This window comes from Atta cephalotes, assembly GCF_000143395.1.
Source record: "Atta cephalotes unplaced genomic scaffold scaffold00008, whole genome shotgun sequence".
Lineage (NCBI taxonomy): Eukaryota > Metazoa > Arthropoda > Insecta > Hymenoptera > Formicidae > Atta > Atta cephalotes.
In genome coordinates this window covers 519,840-542,521 of record NW_012130072.1, presented here as the reverse complement: position 1 = coordinate 542,521, position 22,682 = coordinate 519,840, and the positions used below count along the sequence as shown (strand labels likewise).

The following is a 22,682-nucleotide window of genomic DNA, read 5'->3' as shown; positions in this document are numbered from 1 at the left end:
TACTCCTCTCTCTCTCTACTCTCTCTCTCTCTCTCTCTCTCTCTCTCTCTCTCTCTCTCTCTCTCTCTCTCTCTCTCTCTCTCTCTCTCTCTCTCTCTCTCTCTACTACTCTCTCTCTCTCTCTCTCTCTCTCTCTCTCTCTCTCTCTCTCTCTCTCTCTCTCTCTCTCTCTCTCTCTCTCTCTCTCTTGCAGGCATTCTCTGTCTGTTTCCACCCCCGACCATCGACGTTCCGCGTTTATCGAACCATTGCGCGCGCACCGATAACAGTAACGGGGCGTGCTACGTCTTGGTTGGCCGTAGACGTAGGTGGTGGACGCACGGCCGACCGACGACGACGAGGACGACGGCGGCGACGTCGACGTCGCCGAGGACGAGCGTAGCAGATTACCAGCGAAACTCGCCGCGCGAGAAATAGTTCGCTTGCCGACACAGTAATCAGTCGTTCTTACAACGTTCCTGAAGAAGCGTGCGCGTTGTGTTGTTATTTGCGTCGTTTGCAAAGTCCGTCGTGAAAGCCATCGTGAGTTCGAGGGAGATTCTACGAGTACAGCTTCGAGGTATCGTTTGAAACTGTAACAAAACGCTGAATTCAAATTCGCAGAAGTATATGAAATAAATCGAGGATTAGCGTCGAGAAGAAGAAGGATTGTTGATCGTTTGTGATATCGCTGGTCAAATCCGATAAGCAAAATACCAGAGTTTTAAAGGCGAGCCGTACTTTCGGATCGTGAATCGCGTTCGAGAAAGTGTTTTGAATGTGCGTTGATAGTGCTTCAGGAGTGCAGCTCGAGAAAACGTCGGTATACAGCTGTCTGTAAAAGCGAGCAGACGATACGCAAAGGACAAGAGTCAAAGTATCAAGTAGGGTTTCGGTGTGTCGATCCAGTGTTTTCGTTCACCTGGCCCATCCTCCCTCCGAGAGGCGGAGGGCGGTAAAGCATCGATCGCTCGCCATTTTGCGCGACGGCCGACATCTTTTGCGCGCATCGACGACATCTTGCCGCGTGACATCTTCAACGATACGGAAGCTACAGAGGCTGCAGACCTACATTAAGTGGAAGAGCCAGATTATTCGCGTATATATTTCTTGAATACGTCTCGTTTTCTCTCTTTCTCTTATCGATCATCGTAAACGACCATCATATTATCTGTAACGTTCTCCCATCGCGGAGAGATTACGCAAAATTTCGCATAGTGTGATAAGAAAAGAAACAATTTGGCAGAGAAACAGGAAATAAATCGGAGTCCAACGTCGCGGGAGGAAGAAAAAGTAGTGTCCTTCAAGTCGAAGGTAGAAATCAGCAGGCTGGGAGGTCGGTTGAGTGAGGTGGTGGGTCCCGTCGTGGAGGAGGCCATTGAGCCAGGGGATGCGACCCCGCTGACGGGACCCTCGAGGGAGACCTCGGTTCCTCGAGCACCCCCGCCGCAGCGTGTTACCCCAAGTCCGCCGAGACCACCGCCCGCTACGTCTCAGCATCACGAGAATTCGGGTCACTCGACCCATAATCCGGGACACCAGTCCCAAAATCCCGGGCATCACAACCCGGATCACTCGCCCCACAATTCGGGTAATCCCGGCCACAATCCTGGTCACAACCCCGGTCATCAAACTCATAATCCGGGCAATCCTGGTCACAACCCGGGCAATCCCGGTCACAACCCGGGCAATCCGGGCCACAACCCGGGAAACCCCAGCCATAACCCTGGTCACAACCCGGGTAATCCCGGCAACAACCCAGGTAATCCCGGCCACAATCCGGGTAATCCCGGTAACCCGGGCCATCCGAGCCCCGCTGACCAAGATCAGAATCCCGCTGACCAGCCGGCACAAAATCCTGGCCATCCGACGAGTCCAGGACGAGAAGCTCCTCATCCACACGTGAGTCGTCAACCAAGTCAGAATCCAACCCAGCCGACACAGAGTGGCAGGGAGCAAGCACAACCGAGTCAGCAGCAGCCGCAACAACCTCAACCGCAACAGCAACAACCTCAGCCGCAACCGCAACCACAACATCTGGAGCGTAGCGCCAGCACCATGGGGACAGTATTGTCATTCAGTCCACGAGATCGTCGGGGATCTGTTTACCCGCCAACGGGGCATCCTGCTGACTTCACGTTAAACAACTTTAATTACGAGCAGCTAAACAATGCGAAGAATCGCGAGAACAAAAGCAGCGTTGCCACAGTGGCGCCGGCGCCACCCACAAATCATCCACCGACCAACAACAACTCGTTACAGAACAATAACATTAATCTGAATAACAACGATAACGCGAGGATTATTTCGGAGAAGAACGCCCTAGAGAAAAACTTGAAGAAGCATTCGCTGTTCATAAATGCTTTGTCGTGGAAACGGTTCAGTACGACCAATAATAACAAGAAAAAGCTCGACAACAAGAACAAGAACCTCGCCTTCAGGCAACCGCTCGATAATATACCTATCGTTGATAAAAATAAAAATATACAGACGCCGCAGGTGAGTGCTCATAGAGTGGAAAACTTTTATTCTTTCTCTTCGATAGATGCTTCTTGTGATTCTGTTTCGAAAATTGATAAATTAGCACATTTAATAAATAAAATTTATATACAAAAAATCATATAAAATAAATAAAAAGAACAAGCATACTTTAATAAATTGTATTTTCATACTAAAATGATGTAAATTCGATCAAATTCAACATCAAAGCTACAATAAAAGTTTATTTAGAAATACGTGTAGTTTTTTTGCTTATAGCAAAATATTTATATATTTTATATTTTCGATAGCATTAAATTAAAAATAATATTATATTATTTTATATAGAAAACAAATTTATCTCTAAATTTATTTCTTAATTAAATTCTTAATTAAATTAAACTTAATTGCACACGTTTAAAATAGAAATTATTCAAATTAAAAATTTATATAAATTTATTATGATAATACATTTTTTTTTATTGAAGAGTTTTATATATAATTACGTAATAGTACATTATTTATTATATAACATAATATAACGCGATAATTTTTAATAACAATTTAAGATTTATAATTAATTTAAGATTTATAATTATTAATAATTATATATAAAAAATAGATTAACAACAAGAAAAAAAAAATATATATATATATTGAATATAACACATCTCTCTTATTGCTTGTTGTGTCTAGAAAAGTCTAGAGACTAACGAAGGGATTTGCAGTGTAAAGAATGAAATGTACAACGTGCTTTGACCCCTCAGACACGATCGAAAGCATATCGATCGTTTTGATGTCTCTTTCACGAAGCACGAGTTGTTTCTTTATAAATTTTTAATCTTTCTATCTATTAAAACCATGACTGCTTTAAACATTCAATTTACTCTTAATGTTAGATCATTGGTTTTTACGATTTATAAACTGTTAATTTAATATCAGCAAAATGTAAAATATATAAATATTTTATCATAATCTATCTCATTTACTTTATTAAACTTATTGTTGGTGTCGTTTTTTTATAAGAAATGCTAAATAAAATTTGCAAAAAGCTCACATTACATTAATTAAATTAATACACAGTTATTATAAAAGTCACAATGTTAATAAGTATATGTTTAAATAATATTTAATATAAAATATTAGAAAAAATATAAGATTTAGAAGAATTATTATGTTGATTATATTGAGAGAATTATGTGTTAAGAGTTGATCTTTCTAATTAGACAAAACCACCGGCGTCCAACAACAATCACACCACGCACAATCCGACGTGTGAGAAATTGGTGCAGAAACCCTTGCCACCTGGACCAAGGAAAACTGTTATCCAGGCCTCCACCTCGGAATTGCTCAAGTGCCTCGGCGTCTTCCTGCACAAGAAATGCACCCGTTTAAGGGACTTCCAGGCCGGCGACGCTGTCATGTGGCTCAGGACTGTCGACAGAAATCTCCTGCTTCAAGGCTGGCAGGTGAGATTGCCATTTTTACAAAACATTGTTGACAGAAATATGATGCTTCTTAAAATTATTGCTTAAATTATAAATGAACAAACATTTGCATTTAAATACGTATTACATTGAAAAAATATGTTTGTTTTTTTACGACATTTTTATTTAACGAGTTAAACATTTATGAATAATCTTTAATGGAAAGAAATGGAAAGAAATATGGACGTAGTAGTGAATGTTTTAAAAAGCACTTGAATATTAATTCAGTATTCCCAAACAGATTTCTGATACTTGCTTAGTAATAAACATTTTCATATGCTAGATAGTTAACGTGCTTCATAAAATATATTCTCCGATAATATAATTATCGTGGGCACTGGTTTAACATTAATTAATATATTACTCCTGCGGTTATTTCGCTATCGTTGTAATTGGATAATTAAGACACCAGTAGCACAAGGTAATTAACTTGCTGATTGAACTGCTACGATTAACGTTGATATATGCAAGTTACAAAATCACAAAATCGATGCAGTCAATGGTCGTTGAACAACGAAAATATATATATATATATATATATATGAATATTTAAAAAAAATAAAATTCAATAGCTAATATAAATACTGTATTGACTTGTGACAAAATATGAATAATTTTTATAAACAAACTGCCATTTTATTTGACTACAGTTATTGAAGTATTCCAAAATACAACCATGATCCAATTAAAGAATACGAATATTTGTCTTCAATGCATTAAAAGGTTTCGTTTCCCTGAAGGGACTATCATTACAAGTGGGATGATAGTCCACACGCGTCAGAGAAAAGGGCTTCACTCGTACTGAATTCTCCGGGATGTGGACAGCGTCCCATGGGAATACTCATAATAAGAGTCATCTAGGGCATGCAATATGTTAGAAAGGGAATTAGGTGAACTTTTCACGAAACAGAATTGAGAGTTTTCATTTGAATGAACTGTAATGGAAGTCGACTTAAATTTGCATCGCAATAAGAGAGGGTAGTGAATTGCAATGTAGGATTTTTATTATATACTTTCCTACTGATTGTGAATTATACTATTGAAATGCTAAATTATAATACTTTTTCCTAAAAATTGTTTTAATGGAGAAAAAAAAATGAATAATGCAAAGGTTTAGAACAAATATTTTAAGCTCTTTCTATCTTCTTATTTTTAAATTGCTAAATAAAATATCTTTTTTCATTAAGAAACAAGATTTTGTAATGTAACCTACTTTTTCTAAAATGATTTTTAGATAATTATTTTTTTTTAGAAAATTGCTTGCTACAATTTGAAAATTAATTGTCTTCCAAATTTGTTTCTTTCTCGGAAGAGTTTTTGAATATCTTTTTCCAGATTATCTAAACTACGAATTATATCAAAGCTTCTTTTTAGCAAAGTTTTTTTTTACTTACAATACTATTTTTGATCTACAATTTCGATATCGTGAGTTTTATTGTTTTCGATAAAATTGAACCGTTATATCTTTTTCTCTGAAAAATAAATCATAATCAATCAAAAATATTTGCTCATGATTTCAGTCGGCGCTGATTTTTGATTCGATTATGAATTCAACATTTATGTTAATGGGGACTATCGTGCGCGATTGCGGCCTATGCAAATTGCACGGCCCCTATAAGACTCGCCTTCTCCGCTCGTAGAAGCTATCGATCAAACTAAAAATATTTCAGTCCGATAGTCAACTGACGTAGATGCCCGCTGACTTAAAAATACTATGTAACTATTAATAATACAATGCAAAAATCTGCGTTGTTTATCCACTTTATGCCTTTGTCTTTATGTATTGTATCATCCGCACGCTACATTAGTTCTCACCACAGAAGCCGAATTTTCCTCGACAAGCGTTGCAAATAAAAGTTTCAAACATTTTTTTAAATTTGATAAATAACACTTTTAAAATTGTTTTATAAGTTGCTTTAATTAAATTTGTTGCTACAAAAGGAATACACGTGCATGTATGGTAAAAGACAAAACTTTTTAAAAGCATGAAAAAAGTAAAAAGAACTCTTTTGATAGCATATTATTGGATGTTTTTTTTAATAAATAAAATACAGGCCAAACATTTCTAGCGAACGCCTGTTATACTTTAATACAATTACTTTAGTGGAAAGAGTGATTTAACCTTTTTAATCATATCGTAAAAGAGTTGACGTCTGCAGTTGACATAAAAGTGACCGGTTCGATCATGCGAAGTAACAAAAATAAATACATGAAAAAATAACTGATGCATTATCACGATTGCTCAAAACGTGTCGCTAACGCCGTGCACGAAATGGTTAGTTATCTGTCGATCAAATTGGCAACAATTTTTTTTTACTTGTTTTATGATGAAAGTGATTATCGATTAGCATATCGTGCAACCTTCAGCAAACCGCAGTGCTTGTGAAGTTTCATTGAAAACAATACGCGAAATGCGCCGGTAATAATTCCAGTTCGTTGCGATGACGATTCTCCGTTCCTGTGGGTGGACTTTTTTCATCGTGAGTGACGTCCCAATTGTTGCGAACAATTGCGCATTGTCGGCACGTTTATCCTTGAGCTAAAGTAACTTTGAAGAATATCTTGTTATAATTAAACTCATTGATGTTCGAACAAGCATTTAATGCACATTATAATGATTTTGTGTATTTCGCGCTTGTATTTCAAATTTAATCTTGCATCCACATGAGAAAATATATCTGTTAAACAATTTCGCCAAAGTGTCATACATTTAAATATATCATTGATGAAAGATGTCCACATATAACAGCTAATATCTTTATTTAAAGAAATATCACAAGTACATTTTTTAACGAAATGGAAAATTCATGAACAAAATACAGATTTTCCTGTATTATATTTGAAAATAATACAAAAAGTTTGTGGCTGTAATGTTTATATGAAAAGTATAAATTTTCAATTACAATCACTTTTTGCAGAAATTGTACTTCTAATATATCCTTAAGATGTTTAAGAATTAATCTAATGTATTTTTTTTTAATATATGTAGTTAGGACAATATTAGAATAAAAAGAAAAATATGCGTCTCTTCTTCTTTCTGTAAAATCTATACGGTAATAACTTTAGAATGAAAGAAATGTAAACATTATTTCACGTCACAAATTCGCCCTGTTATTTCCGAGAATTCATTTGGCGGCGTATTTTGTCATTTACGACAATTTGCGACATATTACGACATTCGCGTGCTTCAACCTACTTTGTAGGGAAGCGTCGAAGACGGTCCATAATAAAGTGCCTTTGCGTAGACACGCTCCCTAGCAACGTCCCTGCGCTCATCGACATCGATTTCTCATGTCAATAAATTCACACGTAGAATCACTGGCAGGACGAGCGAGATAACACTCGGTCTTGCATCCAATGAAAGAGTTCGTGGTATCTCGATGCCCAGAAAACGGCCTGCTAACGACCTAGGCTGTCTTTTTCTTGCTGCTCTTTTGATAAAACTCGTCTGATTGCGTGTTCAAGTTCTTATCGAGAACATATCTCTCTGTATTGACTTAGGATTCTTCAAGTTTTTTTCTGAATGATGAAATAGTACTTTTATATAATAAGATGATTAACGGAATGTCTGTAAATAATTACATAAAAATATATTTATACATTTTATTGATATTATCAAGTTGAACAAATTAAGTACTTTTATATAACAAAATTATTAACAGAATGTTTATGAATAATTGTAAAAATATACATATTTTATTAATTATTATATTATATTATCAATCAAGTTAAACACAAAGTTGATTTTTATTTATTTTCATCAACTAATTGTTAGTACTAAAATGATAAAAACGTTCTATTTTCGTTGTGACAATTTTGACATTTTTAGAATTTTCAGGATACTTTTGACTTTTTTTTGTGAATTGTCAGTCAAATATTGTGTAAACAATTAAGAAATAATGAAACAATTAATTATTCATTTTCACTTAATGTATAGTGACCATAATTTATAAAACAATTTTAATATTTTAACGTATTTCTAATTATTAAAATAATTTTCCTGCATTTAATTAAATATCTATTGTTAAAGCTCATGCAAAAAACAGAAAGAGTGTTAAAAATTTATTTTTTACTTCTACAACAAAAGACAAAACATAAATAAAATAAAAATTTTATCAAACCACCGGTGAAAAATATATTTGAATTAAGTATTTTTTAAGTATTCAAGTATATCGTTTTTACATAAAATAATATAAATAATAAATTTTTTTATTACAAAATCATTTTTATTATTATAGAAAATTTATAATAAAACAAACATTTTATTTTATTTATGTTTTGTCTTTTGTTGTAGAAGTAAAAAATTAATTGTATAAAAACACAATTTACAAATAATTTCTGATAAAGAAGGTATTTAATTATTTATTTTCTTGGAATACTATTAATACCATAGGTATATGTGAATTCGTATGTGTAAAAATCAATACACCGGACATTTCCGTGAATACAATGCAACGCAAATGTACAAGGGAGATATACTTGCAGATATAAAAAAGAATAAGCTATTTGTGCGTCCAAGTATATTTAATTCTTGAAGTGTATTTAATTCGCGTAGATAAACATACATGCACGGTTTTTGTTATCGCCTTGTAACAACAGCTATTGAAACAAACCGATTTTCAGCCCTTAAATCTCTTGACTACCACTCTTTTGATTACTTAGTTCGAGTTCACTCTTAAAATAAGCTTATTTATTTTGATCTTACTTAAGAGCACTGACCGATGTTTAAATATCTCAGCTTTTTCTTTTACAAAAAGATCAGATAGAAGAATAGAAGATATATCATGCCATGACATGATTTCTTTGGGATGCAATACAAATTCTATTTTCAACAACAAAATATATTAAGCAGACATACATTTTTTTACTATAATTCTCTTCAGAATAAATAATTATATATTATACATATATTAATAATACTATATATACTATTAATTCAATATCTTTCTTTGTAATTCTGTATAGCTTAGTTAATATAATATATGTGGCGTCAATTCGCCAAATATCATACTTTAATTTATATTAAATTAATTATGTGTAATTTAGTTTATATTAATTAGTATAATTATATTGAAATAATTATATTTATTATATTAATTGATTTTTGCTAATTTTAAGATGAACAATTTAAATAATTCTTTTTAGAAATTAAAAAGAAGGCTCAAGATAATTAACTTCTTAAAATGAATAATAAACATACTTTTACAATATATCTTTACTCTTCATCTAAATACTATTATTGTTATTACTAGGTTGATATAAAGTTGAACTTTTTTATATTTTTATATTTTTTATTATTGATATTGCAACAACCTACTCACAAATACAAAATAAATATTGCTACGCATTATGAGAATATGGAAAGGCTAAAGTTGATGAACTTCTAAGCCATCTATCTTATATTGCGGCAAATTCGTAACAGCGAGTTAATGAGGATTCGATTGACAAGATATGGGAAAGCACTGTGGGAAAAAGAAGTGCAGCAATGCCATATCAAGAGGGAAGATCGGGAAGAGCGAAGATAAGGGATGAATGGTCACGTGCACTGCAAATGTTGCGCAGGAGGAGCCTAATGTCGTGAAATCACCCCACAGGAATATGTGAAAAAATGCGAGTACATATAAGAGGGATGTTCACCCCTCGATTTTAATTACAAAGGGGAGATACTTTCTCTTCTCGAACGTCAACTCCTAGCGAAGAGTATATTTCTTTATCGCCTTAAATCTGTAGAATAGGACGTAAAAAAATGTATTCTAGACAATTGATTTTTCAGTGCTCGCAAATTAACGTTTATAAAAAATGAAAAGATCAGAAAAACAATTATGATATTAAGTTTTTGTTAGAACCGCGAATAGTTAATAATAAGATTACATATTATAGTAGCAATCTTATAATAATAGATTGTCTACTGATTTTTTAGAAGCAGGTCATACCCCGGCCTTTTCCCGTTTTCATAGTTTTATTGATTTTATTCAATTTGAGCACATTAATGACTGACAGGATTAATAATATCTAATTACTCACGATTTGCAACGCATTTCACGGAAATAGGATCACATATATCCTACATAATTTTTTAACGCATGCTACTCTAATACGTCTTCTTTAATGACCCATAAATTTTTATATCCGACACATAATAAAAATAATGAAGACATACATACATAATATATTAATATTAATATTAATATACATAATATATTAATTTAAATATATAATAAAAACACGAAGAACAGACATGAAGGAAATATTTTAATATTCAAACGTAAACAAAAAAGTTCTAGTTTTTGCGCATTTTCATTTTTATCAAACGAATATATAATAAGAAACAAAATAACAAAAAGAGACATATATATATCTACTTATATAAATTATATTTAGAAAAATCTTCTAGTTAAATCAACAAAAGGATTCGACATAAATTTAGTTATTAGAAATTTTGTTTGTGCAGAAACCAAAATGCCATTCTTGGTTCTTCTTCTATTGATTTAATCAAAATATTTTATCAATGTAGATATACATACAAACAAGCAATATTTTAATATTTATAGAACAAACATGATAAACACAGAACAAAGAAATCCTGTTTTGTATTCTTTTTAGAACGAAACACTGTTTATCTTTACTCAATGCTCTGAACGTTTCGAAATATTGAAGTGCATCAACAAACTATAAATCGATCTTGCGCGTGCTTAAATCTAATTTCTCAAGTCTAATATGTGTATGCGGTTCATCCTGAGAATACACTCCGAGCGTGTGTCTACAAACCACGCTGCGATGAGCACGTGGTGGTAAAGACGACCACGAAGCGTGACCGTGTATGTAAGAAGACAGATATGGCAATTTATACGATTAGTGTGTTTTATGATAAAATCGAATGTTCTTATGTGGGAGGGAGGGGGGAGGAGGGAAGATATGTATATTTAGAAAAAGTGGGAAAAAGTTCGTGGCGTTTTTTTAATGCCATCTAACGGGAAAAACGCCACGAACTTTTTCCCACACCTAATATATGCGCTATCTATAAATTTTGTTTATTCAATCATTTTAGAGCTATTAACATGTCATTAAAAAAAATACGTATTCAAACAATTTAAATTGAAAGAAAATATTCTTCAAAAATGAACACTCCTAATTATATAAATAAATATCATTTCGTGATATATAATATTATTATCAGTTTTTTTTATAATGTGATATAACTAATACTTTTTATGATATAATAGCGCTTATTAGCTTATTTTAATTTATTTTATGATACAATAGCACCTAAAATGTCATTGAATAAACAAATGTCTATATATACATACGCACATACGTGCGTTTCTATTAACTTTTTTTACATCATAAACTTTATTGATTGTGTGTTGCATCCATCTTTTTTTTAATATACTGTAATTACGTTGATTGTTTTGTCATAAATTTCTACATAACTTACTGTTTTTATGTCCACAATAAGTAATCCCAATATTTTTTCAAACCGTGTGCTTAATCAGTTTTAAATAAATTTGTTTCTTAATATAGTCCCCTTTAAAAACATCGGATTATGATGACCTAATTATGAATGAATTTTTGAAACATTTTCTCATTTCAATATTTTGAAATATTTTCAAAGGAAAGAAGCAAATTTTTATATTTTAATTATTTTAGTCCATATCTATCAATATTATTGTTTAAATATTTAATATTAAAAATATTTAATATTAAAATTAAGAAATTTAAATACTAGTCATATTATTATTATCGTATTACCATTATATTATATTACTTGATAAATATTAATTAATTATTACAACATATTAATAAGATAGAAATGAAAATTTAAAAATTACATTTATTTACATTTTATTATTCTAATATTTAACATAAATCTTTTAAATAATAGTATATCGATGGTAAGAAATAATTATAAATAAAATTGGTTTTTAACAATTTATAAAACAAATATGTCCTGCTGGCAATTTCTTATGATAGCCGATACGCAGTGTATCGGCTGTAATGTATATTTAATTACATTTACTATTTATTTCGATATAAACTTAAATGAAATATTGATTAACTATCTGCGTCTATTATCGTTTAATTCCATCGAAATGTCAAAGCACCTACAAGCAAACAGTCCATAGACGATTCTATTCACCAATTGGTTTCGTCTGAACGTTAAACAAGATCAAATCCGGCTGTCGCATTGCTGAAAATCTGATTAAAAGGAAACCGTACATGGTTGAGATTGAAAATTCTGTTCCTGTCACGTTTCCCGCGCGCAGCACGTGTATCGTACGTCACATGTCAAATGGCACCTAAATTAATTATTTTTGAAAAACACTTGGTAATCGGAAGAGGCACAATTGAGACGATATAATTACAGAATTGGTTGGATGAGCTTCATATAATTGTTGACATCCAAAATTAGAATCAACCAAAAGCGGATATCAGTTGGTGGCGCTCGTGTATTTTATAAATTTGCATAATTTAATTACACAACGCGTAATTCGGGGGTTAATTGTAATTCACGTGGATTCGGGTCCTCGCAAAGTTCCATCTGGGACATCCCTGAGCCGACTAAGCGTCAGATTGTCATTGCGGTTGAGGGTGTTTCGTGTGCATGCCAACTATGCCGCTAATTGGTCCAAGTAGTGCACTAGCGCATTATTCGGAGAACCGTTATATCCGTAGTCTTGGAAATTTAATTAAAAGGTTTAGGTCTACGCAAAGACGACTCGAATAACGCGCGGAGCTTGCACAGTAGTAGAGCAGGCCGCTCACCCCTGGCAAATATCGACCGACGTAGAGGTATATATGTCCTTGTCGAGTATATTGGCACCCCTAATTCTGCATCGCGGCCTGCGGCTCTCGAGACTCTTGAGCGATGTTGTACCTGATCGAGAGGGTCGCCTCTTCACGAGTCAGCGGAAGCACGTGGAAAACTTAATGAATCGTGCATGCGACAGCGAAAGCTTTATGCAGTCTAATCTTTAGGAAATAATAATGACAAATGCAAAAACATTACATAAAAAATCGTTCTTCATTTTCACACTTTTTTACATTTTTTCACTTCTCAATTAATTTGTTGTTGATTTTTTCTCAATGAAAAAAGGTTACATTGAGAAAATTGAATTTTAAAAAATGGTTCAAATGGCTGGAAATGAAATTTTTTAGGTAAACTGATTTTGTTTTTAAATAAAATGAGGACGGCTCTATGTAATTTTATGAATTTCACTCACGCGACATGTTTTATGTCACAAATTGTAGACTTCGTCGATAGCTGCCTATGAATAATTTTTCTCGATAGCATCTGTGCGATCTGTGCAATAGTTCGCTAAAATACATACGTCATTCATTTGCTAATACACGTCATCTATCTTAACTTTAAAAATACAACCTTTTTACTTCCTACATTAAAGATTTTCCAAAGATCTTCGATATTTAAAATAGTTAAATGCCAAGTGTTAAAAAGGAAAAAAATTTATTGACAATTAAAGTAAGTTCAAACGCATCAAATTAAAGCTTTTATACTTGAAACATTAATAGCTCAATGCAGAAGGATTGCAAATTTGATATAAGAGATACCAAACGATCATTGTTGACGTTACTATTTTTCAAATTAATATTTCTTGTATAAAAGTTAAAATTCTGAAATTTTTTGCTTTTTCAATAATTATGTTCTTTATACTGATGAAATATTAGATTTTTATTACTTTTTTTCATAATATATTCATCATTTTTCATAATATATTCACTTGTTCCCTTTAGTGAGAAACATTGATATTTTCAGTGTTAAGAAAATTGTTCTAGGCAATTATTAGTTGATGCAATTCATAAAATATTTGTTGCAATAATGTGAATTATTCGCAATCAATGTTGAATAGACATAAATCGAAGGATTTCATAATCCATTATTACTTACTTTATATTATTACTATTTATATTATTATTTTTAATTTATTTAAATCTATCCTTTCTTTAAAAATAATCACTGAACTATATACAAATTTAAAAACACGGTAAATCGACTGGAACTGTAACATGTTATAAAGTGGCAGTGAAATGGAGGTCTACGCCGCAGGCAATCTCGTCTACGTTAAAGCAGTAGCTGTCCGATTGTATTAGCGATACCTCAGGCACTTTCGGAATCAGGCGCTTGGGTTTTCGCGGGAGAATCGAAAGAATCTCTGACACGTTTACGCGAAGCCATGCGCATCCCTTTTTCTTTCCGCTGCATTATGCAAGGTACACTATTCCGATTATCCTCCGGCGCGCGCTGGCACGAGGGCGTGTCGTCGTCGCCGAGAAGTGTCGTCGGCCCTGCCAGCGTCGTACGGCGGCAGAGGGGGGACGCATCCTGGCGTGTGAGCAAATTGCAAACGTGAGTGCGCGCGGCGTAATGTGCATTAAGCCGAGAGACACGGCTAACGAGGAACGGGGCGGCCGACTATGCGGCGCGGACAATAAAAACAGCAGCAGGTTGCCGATCGCGCGGGGAAAACGTATCGAGGGCATCGATCCTCCCCGGGTCACCGATGTGGCCTCATCGCGCTTAATGCACCCACATGTGCGACGGCCGCATCGCACCACGCCGTACACCACCTCTTACGAATCGATGCACCTACGCTCCTCTTGCACCATGAGCCGATGCATCCATGCGCGCTAATGCAACTATACGACTCGCTCCGTCTTAGCGTGTACGCCGCGAACTGATGCGTGCACGGGTTCTCCCTTGATGTATTATAATTATGTATTTCTCTCTTAAATGAGAACAGTTTGTTATTTATAAATATTATTTGTCATGTAATGCATAATTAATTAACTTTGTTAACAATTAAAATTAAATTATTTTAACATAATAGATACATATAATTATACTTACATAATATTATCACATTATTGTCATGTAATACGTATAGTATCTCTGTTTATTAAGCGAGCATTATTTATTTACGGTAATATAAGTCAAGCTAGTATTTTAAATTGTATTTAAAAACCAGATCAAATTAATATATCTACATCTTCAAGCTAAATTAATATTGCATTCATTTATAATGTATTCGTATTTAATACAACGTATTTAATAAATGAAATAAATAAAGTGTTTATCAATTGTATTCATTAATTTGTGAAATTAATTAAAATATACATAGTTGAATAAATTTAGCAATAGTTTAACATATTATATAAAATTTGATATATTTTTGTTAATCAATCGTAGTATATTTATTTAAAAAGCCAAGACTTATTACATTTAATTTTTACATTCAATTTTTTCAGTGATTGGATTTCGATTATATGTGATAAAAAAAGATAATTTCTCTCTCTCTCTCTCCTCTCTTCATCAACACATACACATTTTCCTTTATATTAGGCAAGATGTGTGGATCTCTGTTAACTCTCTGTTAACTCAAGAGAATAAGTGTAAATTTCTTCACTTTCTATAATAAGAAAAATCATTTCACTTTTATTGTGAAAATTTTATAAATTTTGATGACCTGACACATTCATATATATGCATGTATATATATATATATGCATATATGAGTATAGAGACAGTGCACACATATATATATATACACACACACACTTGTGTGTGTGTGTGTGTGTGTGTGTGTGTGTGTGTGTGTGTGTGTATGTGTGTACACATGTATATAAAAATAATATAATTATATACATAGATATACTTAATTGCACATTTTCTTTTGTGTTCCATGGCTAACGGAGATCTTATCAAGTATAAATAGACTCTCTATTTATACGACATATTCTCCTTATATGTGTATCCGCACTAATTAACATCTATGTGACTATATTTGTATCCAAAGTGCTTGCGTTCGATATATATGCCTATACGTATTTACACTGACACGCGTGTATAATACAATATACATGTGTATGGAAAGACGTGTTCCTAAACTCTATAGGGAGATATTCAACAAATGCAACGCTATGCTGCACAGCAAAACACTATGTAATTAATGACATACATGAAAACATAATTTATATTTATAACGATATCAATTCAAACAATGCAATTGTAAATACATATATTGAATTAAATTCACTCAATTTATTCCAAAATTGTGCCAGTTTGTGTAACATTAAAATGCAGGCTTAAAAAAATATCTAATGGACACATCATTTAAAAAAATCTTTTCATTTCCATAATTGCGAGTCATCACGAACTTTATTTTTATCGTTCATTGTTGTCTGAGATATACCACTGATATTTATATTACAAAGTGATGTACTTTAGATATGAATCATATTGTTCTACATCACGTTTACGCAGAGTTGGGTAGTGCTAAGTTAAAAAGATAATTTCAACTTAATTTAGTTATATTTTATATATAATTAAATTAACTTTTAATTTGATTTTTTTTAAGTCAATCCTTAAATACAATGCGAGAGGCTAATGAGTATATAATTTAGTAATTTTATATTGTATAATTGTTACTTGTGAACAAAAATAACTAGATTCTTTAATAAATAAATTGTGAGAAAGGAAAAATACGAAAAATTATTTAAAATGAAACTTTTTCTTGTTTTTTTTTTTATTATTCTAAAATTTGGTTTGAACTAAATTTAACTTTTAACTTTTTAATTATTAATTTTTTTATTAACTTAACTTTTAATTCAATTAATTTTATTATGAATTAACTTGTATTTTAATTAAGTTAAATTTTCAAGGCTGTTAACTTTAATTTAACTTACCTACTTAGTTAAAAAAAAAGTTAATTTTCTCAACCTTGCATTTACGAATGTATAAGTTTTATTTTTAAAATTAGATAAAAAATCGAATATTTCTAGACATTTCAAATAAATACAAAATGATTTATACGAACATGTTTTATTTATTTTCTTATAAATTAGATTAAACTAATATGCGTTCTTAAATAAAATTTTAATCACATATTTATTTTTTTTGTTTGTCAGGATGTGCCCTTCATAAACCCTGCCAACGTAGTGTTCGTGTATATGCTAGTGAAAGAGCTTGTCGATGGAGATGAGGCATCCGAGAAGGAGCTCCAAGCAACGGTACTGACGTGTCTTTACCTGAGCTACAGTTACATGGGTAACGAAATTAGTTACCCGCTGAAACCGTTCCTCGTTGAGGACAGCAAGGACAAGTTCTGGGACCGATGTCTCCTGATCGTCAACCGACTTAGCTCCGAGATGCTGCGAATCAACAGCGAGCCCGGTTTCTTCACAGAGATCTTCAGCGAGCTGAAGGTACGTTCTATTGTTAAAACTTTATAATAAATGTTTTGAGAATCATATATACTCTGCATCTTGTTACTTATTAATTTCAATACAATATAATTAATACAATACATATAATCAATACATATAATTAATACAAGCACAATGAGATAACGTTTTTTTCTCCAAAAGATAATTAAAAAAATAAGTTTTCCAGAAAAAAGGAAAAATTATTTTTCAACTTGGCAGAAAATTGTCTAATCAAATAATGTTGCAGCAAAAGGAATATAATCATTTTTGTTCTCATTTCACAGTTTTTAAAAAAATTATCTTTTCTGAGTTGTGATTAAGACGATTTTTTATGATGTTAGATAACTTTTAATGAGATAATATTTGCTTAACTCATTTGTAGTCATAACTCGAAAATCACTTTTTTATGTCACTTTTGAAATAAAGGGAAGATAATATTTCCACTTTAAGAATTTGATATAATTATTTGATTTTACTAATTTGTTAATTACTTATATTATAATTTTTGCATTTGAAACACATAAATCAACAAAAAAACTTTAAAATAGTTTTTTTATTAAAATGAAAAATATCGTTTATTTGATAAGAGGCGATAATTTTCCTCCTATATCCTCTTCGAAGAATTGTTTAAGAAAAATCGCACGACAAAATAAGATCATTGAATCTAACTCTAATTTGCGATTTCGAACAGGCCTGCGGTTCCAGCGAACGCGGAAGTCTGTCTGGCAGTGGCCTCGAACGGAGCCTCGTCGTCTCCGGAGTCGCGGTACCCACCAAGGCAGCTTGACGGAGCTACACACACCTGCTGGTGCGCATCGCCAGGCACGGCTGCGACGTCACGACGCTCTGACGATGGCCGTCGCGACGACGTGGAGCCGCTCTCGCAGCTTGACCCCACTGCATCGACCTCGACTTCAACCCCGACGTTGCCCCGCCCGCAGCCGCGGTCTAGTCGCGACGATGACATATTCTGCCCATCATGCGGCCGACGACGTCGGGAGGAGATCTCATGGATGATCGAGGATTTGGATGCCATCGAACCGGCACCGTTAGAGTCGCAAAGAACGCCGACAAAAATCTGTAGCTGTGGCGAGACCAATGCTCGTAGAGAACGCGCCAGTTTCCTGAGGGTACGTAGCACTGAAGTGACATGGAGTACCAGCAGCTTCTTGTCGCCCGACGAGGCAATCTGGGATTTGAGAAGGCGCACCAGCGAGGGTACGGAGTTTCGCTGGGAGCTCCATACCTCGACCACAGACTTGGATCTCGTCAGAAAAACCAAGTGCAGCTGCCACAGTCTAATTCCGGGACAGAAAAAACCGGAAGGTGTACACCGCGGCGATCTCAGAAAGCATCACAGTGCAGAGACGGACAAGTGGTCAGTCAGACCAGAAAATCTGCTGACACCGATGCACGACCTAAGGAAGCACAGCAGCGACGACACCAGATTCGCGAGGGAGGCCAGATGGTTACAAGTGCCGGATGTGATGCCGAATCCAAAGCCCAGATGTACCTGTCCCAAAGTGAAAACGCCACCACCCGCCTCACCAGTGGAAGTGAAACCGGAGCTAAAGGAACCGGAAAAGCCGATCATGCAGAAAGAGGAAAAAAAGTTGTATTACTCAAAGTCGTTGACGCCCGAGGAACCAGCCGTGCTATGGGAAAAGCCAGAGGTGAAGAGACAAGCCAGCGAGGATCCTAGAGCCGCCAGAGGAAAGCCCAGGGATAGACCCAAATTGGAGCGCTCCGCTCAAGTGAGAAGCGAAAGTTCGAGGAGATGGGGCTTCTCACAAAGAGATAAAGACAAGGATAAGGAAAAGGAGAAGGAAAAGGTCATCAGCCCGGTGGAGAGCAAGAAGCCGATACGAGCGAGATGGGCGATGAAGCCGCATGTCTCTCTACCCGCCGAGAAAAAAGCGCCGAAGTGGTACAGAAGTCAAGACGAGACGAAGAGCAAGAGTCTGCGCGAACGGCCCAAGTACAGCATACGCAGAAGCATGTCCCCGGAGCCGGATCCACGACAAATGAACAAGCTAGAGAACAGAATTGTGCGACGTCTGATTTCACCAGAGATCAGCATCACTAGCACCAAGTGGGCACCGTATGAGGACTCGTCACCGTTACCGACGATTGGGATAAGAAAACGCGAAAAGCAGAAGCACATCAGTGATATCAAGTGGACGCCATACGACGAATCACCGAGCGAAATCCCAGTCGAAGTAATCGATGACAAGAAATGGTCACCCTTTCAAAATGTCACGCCTACACACTGTCCACCACCGGAACCGGCGACACCCAGCAAGAGTGATGACGAGGAGTTCCGATGGAAGATTCTCAATATGGTCGCGCCATTCCCGCTCTACCAAGGCGGTTGGAAAGACGAGTCGCCGGAGAAAACACCACCGAAAAAGGCGACGACGCCAGATGACCTATCGACGCCGATCTGGTCACCAAGGGAGCCTACCACGCCCACTGCTAAGCGGAAGAGTTTCGTGCAGCCGGATTACTCGCCGGAATACTCACCAGCAGCACGCAGATCCAGCAAGCCCCGGCTCATTCGGAAGGGTGCGATCAGGGTGAAAGCGTCCCTCCCCACTACCAGTCCTCTGGAGGACAGACTGCCCCAGGCCGGGCCGCCCCCGCCGACGGTAATAATACGTGCTGCTAGTGAGGAGACTAAACGACAGAGGCCCCAGCTGACCAGATCCAAGGCCCTGCTGGAGGTGCCGAAGCATATAGATGCAACGAAGAGATCGTTGAGCGAAGAAGGACCGCGCATGCATCCTCGCGAACGTCCCAAACCGCCTGGAAGAACTCGCAGCGAGGAAGTGTCCAAGTACGATGATCCTTGGTTGAAGGCGGAGTCTTCTGAGCTGCGTGAGTACGTTACGACGGTATAACGATTCCTTCCGTAAACCGTCGGTGTCGTTAGGTGTCATCGGCAGTGAATGTGGGCACTGGCTTCCTTAATTTATAATCGACCCGCTTATTACAAGCAGCTCAAAAAAAAAATAATGCAGCAAGATATATAAATGGAGATCGTGTACAGGAATTATTATTTTCTAATATATCCATTACTACAATTTTATAAAGAGTTACTGAATAAAAGTACGAGGTCTCAGACTAAAATGATGTTAAAATTGGGGTTCAAACAGCTACTCGGAGAGAGAGGGCGTCCCGCGACAGAGAGCGGCTCGATTATCCTCGCAAGGGCCTCATGAAGAGATAATCTTCGAAACCACCTAAAAGACGAGACGGCAGGGCACAGCTAGTCGAGATGAAGATTAACGAGGTTCGAACGAGACGGGAAGGAAGATTCTAACACAATCGCATTCGTATGGGTGCCGAAAACTTCGTTGGCCTACACGAAGACTACAATGGAAAATACCAAAAAAAAAAATAGAAGAAAAGAAGAAAAACGAAATAACTTCGAATTCATTTTCGGCATTCGACGGTCGTTTCCACAGCGAGAGGCGAGTCGAAACGGGTGGAAGTCGAGGCGAGGGGTCAAGAACTGACTATTATTATTTAAATAGAGTAATATATACATGTGCGTTTTCGCGTTGCGCTCGCAAGGAAACGGAGTTTACTTCTCCTCGGGGCGCGGCGCCTATAATACTCTCAGCTCAAGACGAGATGTAGGGTTGCGCGCGACTGGGCGGACATCCGGCAGGAAAATCCGCGAACTCTGTGTGAGGGCGAGCAGACGAAAAAGCCGGTTGCCACCCGGCGAGCGTATACGAGACAATGGTTCACCCGTAGGGCGTTGATTGATAGTTCTGTACCGTAATTAGTAACGTAATGCTAAAAACGATTAAAGTATCGACTAGGGAATAAATAAATGACATGAATCTCTATAGTGTAAGCGTGACTAGTTGATTCGCGGAGAAAGTGTTCTCCTACGCTGTTCGCTACGGAGAATGAGAGATATACACAGGGTGCGTCCGACGTGGATCGAGGGATCCGTCTCGACGCGCGCGAATAAATAACATTTAAGCATAATTTGTATATGTACGTATATTCCGTACGTGTACACGTAATTATATAATATTTGTAACGTTCGCTTTTTTTTTGAGCGACAAGTGTATAAGGAGGAGAGAAGGTAGAGAGGTAAATAGAAGAGAAGGAGAGGAAAAAAAAGAAAATCACGGAGATGCGATTCGAGCGCATCGTGATCAAAGGATTGGCCTCGTTCCAGGGGCAACGCGGATCTCCGCGTGGATCCACTCGATCGAGAACTGTCGGGACTCGATGAGATACGATTCTTTGTTATTCATTCATATCTGTTTTTCTTTTTCTTTTTTTTTATACGTTATACACATATGTCGACGTGCGAAATCATTGGATCGATAGCGTAGCCCCGTAATTTATGATCGCAGGAGTGCGTGCTGGGATCCAAATTCGCGACGATCGATTTCATTCGTTGTTTCGGGCGACGATCTGGCGGTCGTAACGTAAAATAAAAAAAAAGAAAAAACGTCGCCGGATGCGTAGCCCTTTCCCGTGTGCCGGTGCGTGCAATATTAATTAAGAGGTCGAAACGACTCGAAACGTCGGTAGACAGCCGCGTGAATACGGGATACTAAGAGATGAGAAAAAAAAACTCTAAATTCTTTGAAGTGGAATCTTACTCTAGGAGTGAAAATTGAGCCAGTATCTTGAAAACGAGCGACTCAATTCAATCTTTAAGAGCGAGATTCACTCTTTGAGGTGAGATTTATTGTAAACATTTTAGAGAGTAAGGAGGACTCATACTAGCAAACGTCCAAGGGACGTTCTAGATGTTCAGAAGACGTTCCAAAGTCTTGAGAGTATATTGTCAGAACGTTCCTCGGATAAGGGGTGCTATGTAGGGAGAAAACAGACAGGGTGTGTCCGTGGGGGGACGATCGGCTGCGCGTAACTTGATCGTTTCTCCCTTCGTCCTCGGTGTACGTAGTTCGTTTTCGATTGAACGACGCCGTGTCTCGTTGCCGCTTGTGTTGCCACTCGCCGCGTGCTACTCGCTTCAGTTTCGCGTTTGCGCATGAAGGACATTTCGTTGTGTTCCGCCTTCGATACGGGACGGTTTCGCGCAAGTTTTTTTCTCCATCCTTCCTTGCGCCTCCCGTAATCTTTTTTATATCGTGCGCGTGTGTCTCGTGAACGATACGGCTCAGTGTTCTGCGCGGCTGATATTAACTATGTGTAGCATAGGAGATTTCTCACTTATAGGTACCGTCATCCATGAGCAGATACCGTTAATGGAGAGGCCACCCCCTCGCGCACATTAGGGGCGTGTTAGTTGCACCCGAGTGCGCTCGAGCGACGACGCTGATTAGACGTCAACCCTTTATTTTCCTCCATTGGCGAACACGTCCGATCTCGTGTCGTGCGAACGGCCGCCGTCGTTTAGTGCATAATTTTTTTTAGGATAGCTCCGCGTATAATTGGCGCCGTGTGAACGGTCACCGGTAATTTCGCGATATCTTTTTGTCTAAGTACCTTTGCTCTCTTTCTCTCTCTCTCTTTCTCTCTCTC

General features: G+C 36.2%; 3 protein-coding genes across 3 annotated transcripts in view; all 3 read left to right on the top strand.

The window, feature by feature from the left end:
- LOC105627315 (DNA-directed RNA polymerase II subunit 1-like) overlaps positions 1–2,027 on the top strand; it is a 7,964-nt gene extending 5,937 nt beyond the window's left edge. Inside the window, exons 3-5 of the mRNA XM_012208601.1 lie at positions 780–856; positions 1,226–1,948; positions 1,996–2,027. Of these exons, the coding sequence (XP_012063991.1) occupies positions 780–856; positions 1,226–1,948; positions 1,996–2,027 (832 nt within the window). The remainder of the gene's footprint in view (positions 1–779; positions 857–1,225; positions 1,949–1,995) is intronic.
- Positions 2,028–2,037: 10 nt separating this feature from the next.
- LOC105627071 (cyclin-dependent kinase 5 activator 1) lies at positions 2,038–17,949 on the top strand. The gene is made up of 4 exons (XM_012208350.1): positions 2,038–2,478; positions 3,684–3,926; positions 16,866–17,162; positions 17,854–17,949. The coding sequence occupies exons 1-4, from the start codon at positions 2,038–2,040 to the stop codon at positions 17,947–17,949; spliced, it is 1,077 nt and encodes a 358-aa protein (XP_012063740.1).
- Positions 17,950–18,175: 226 nt separating this feature from the next.
- On the top strand, positions 18,176–20,391 carry LOC105627070 (pollen-specific leucine-rich repeat extensin-like protein 1). The gene is made up of 2 exons (XM_012208349.1): positions 18,176–20,039; positions 20,318–20,391. Exons 1-2 carry the CDS (start codon positions 18,176–18,178, stop codon positions 20,389–20,391), a joined length of 1,938 nt encoding a protein of 645 aa, XP_012063739.1.
- Positions 20,392–22,682: the final 2,291 nt, after the last annotated feature.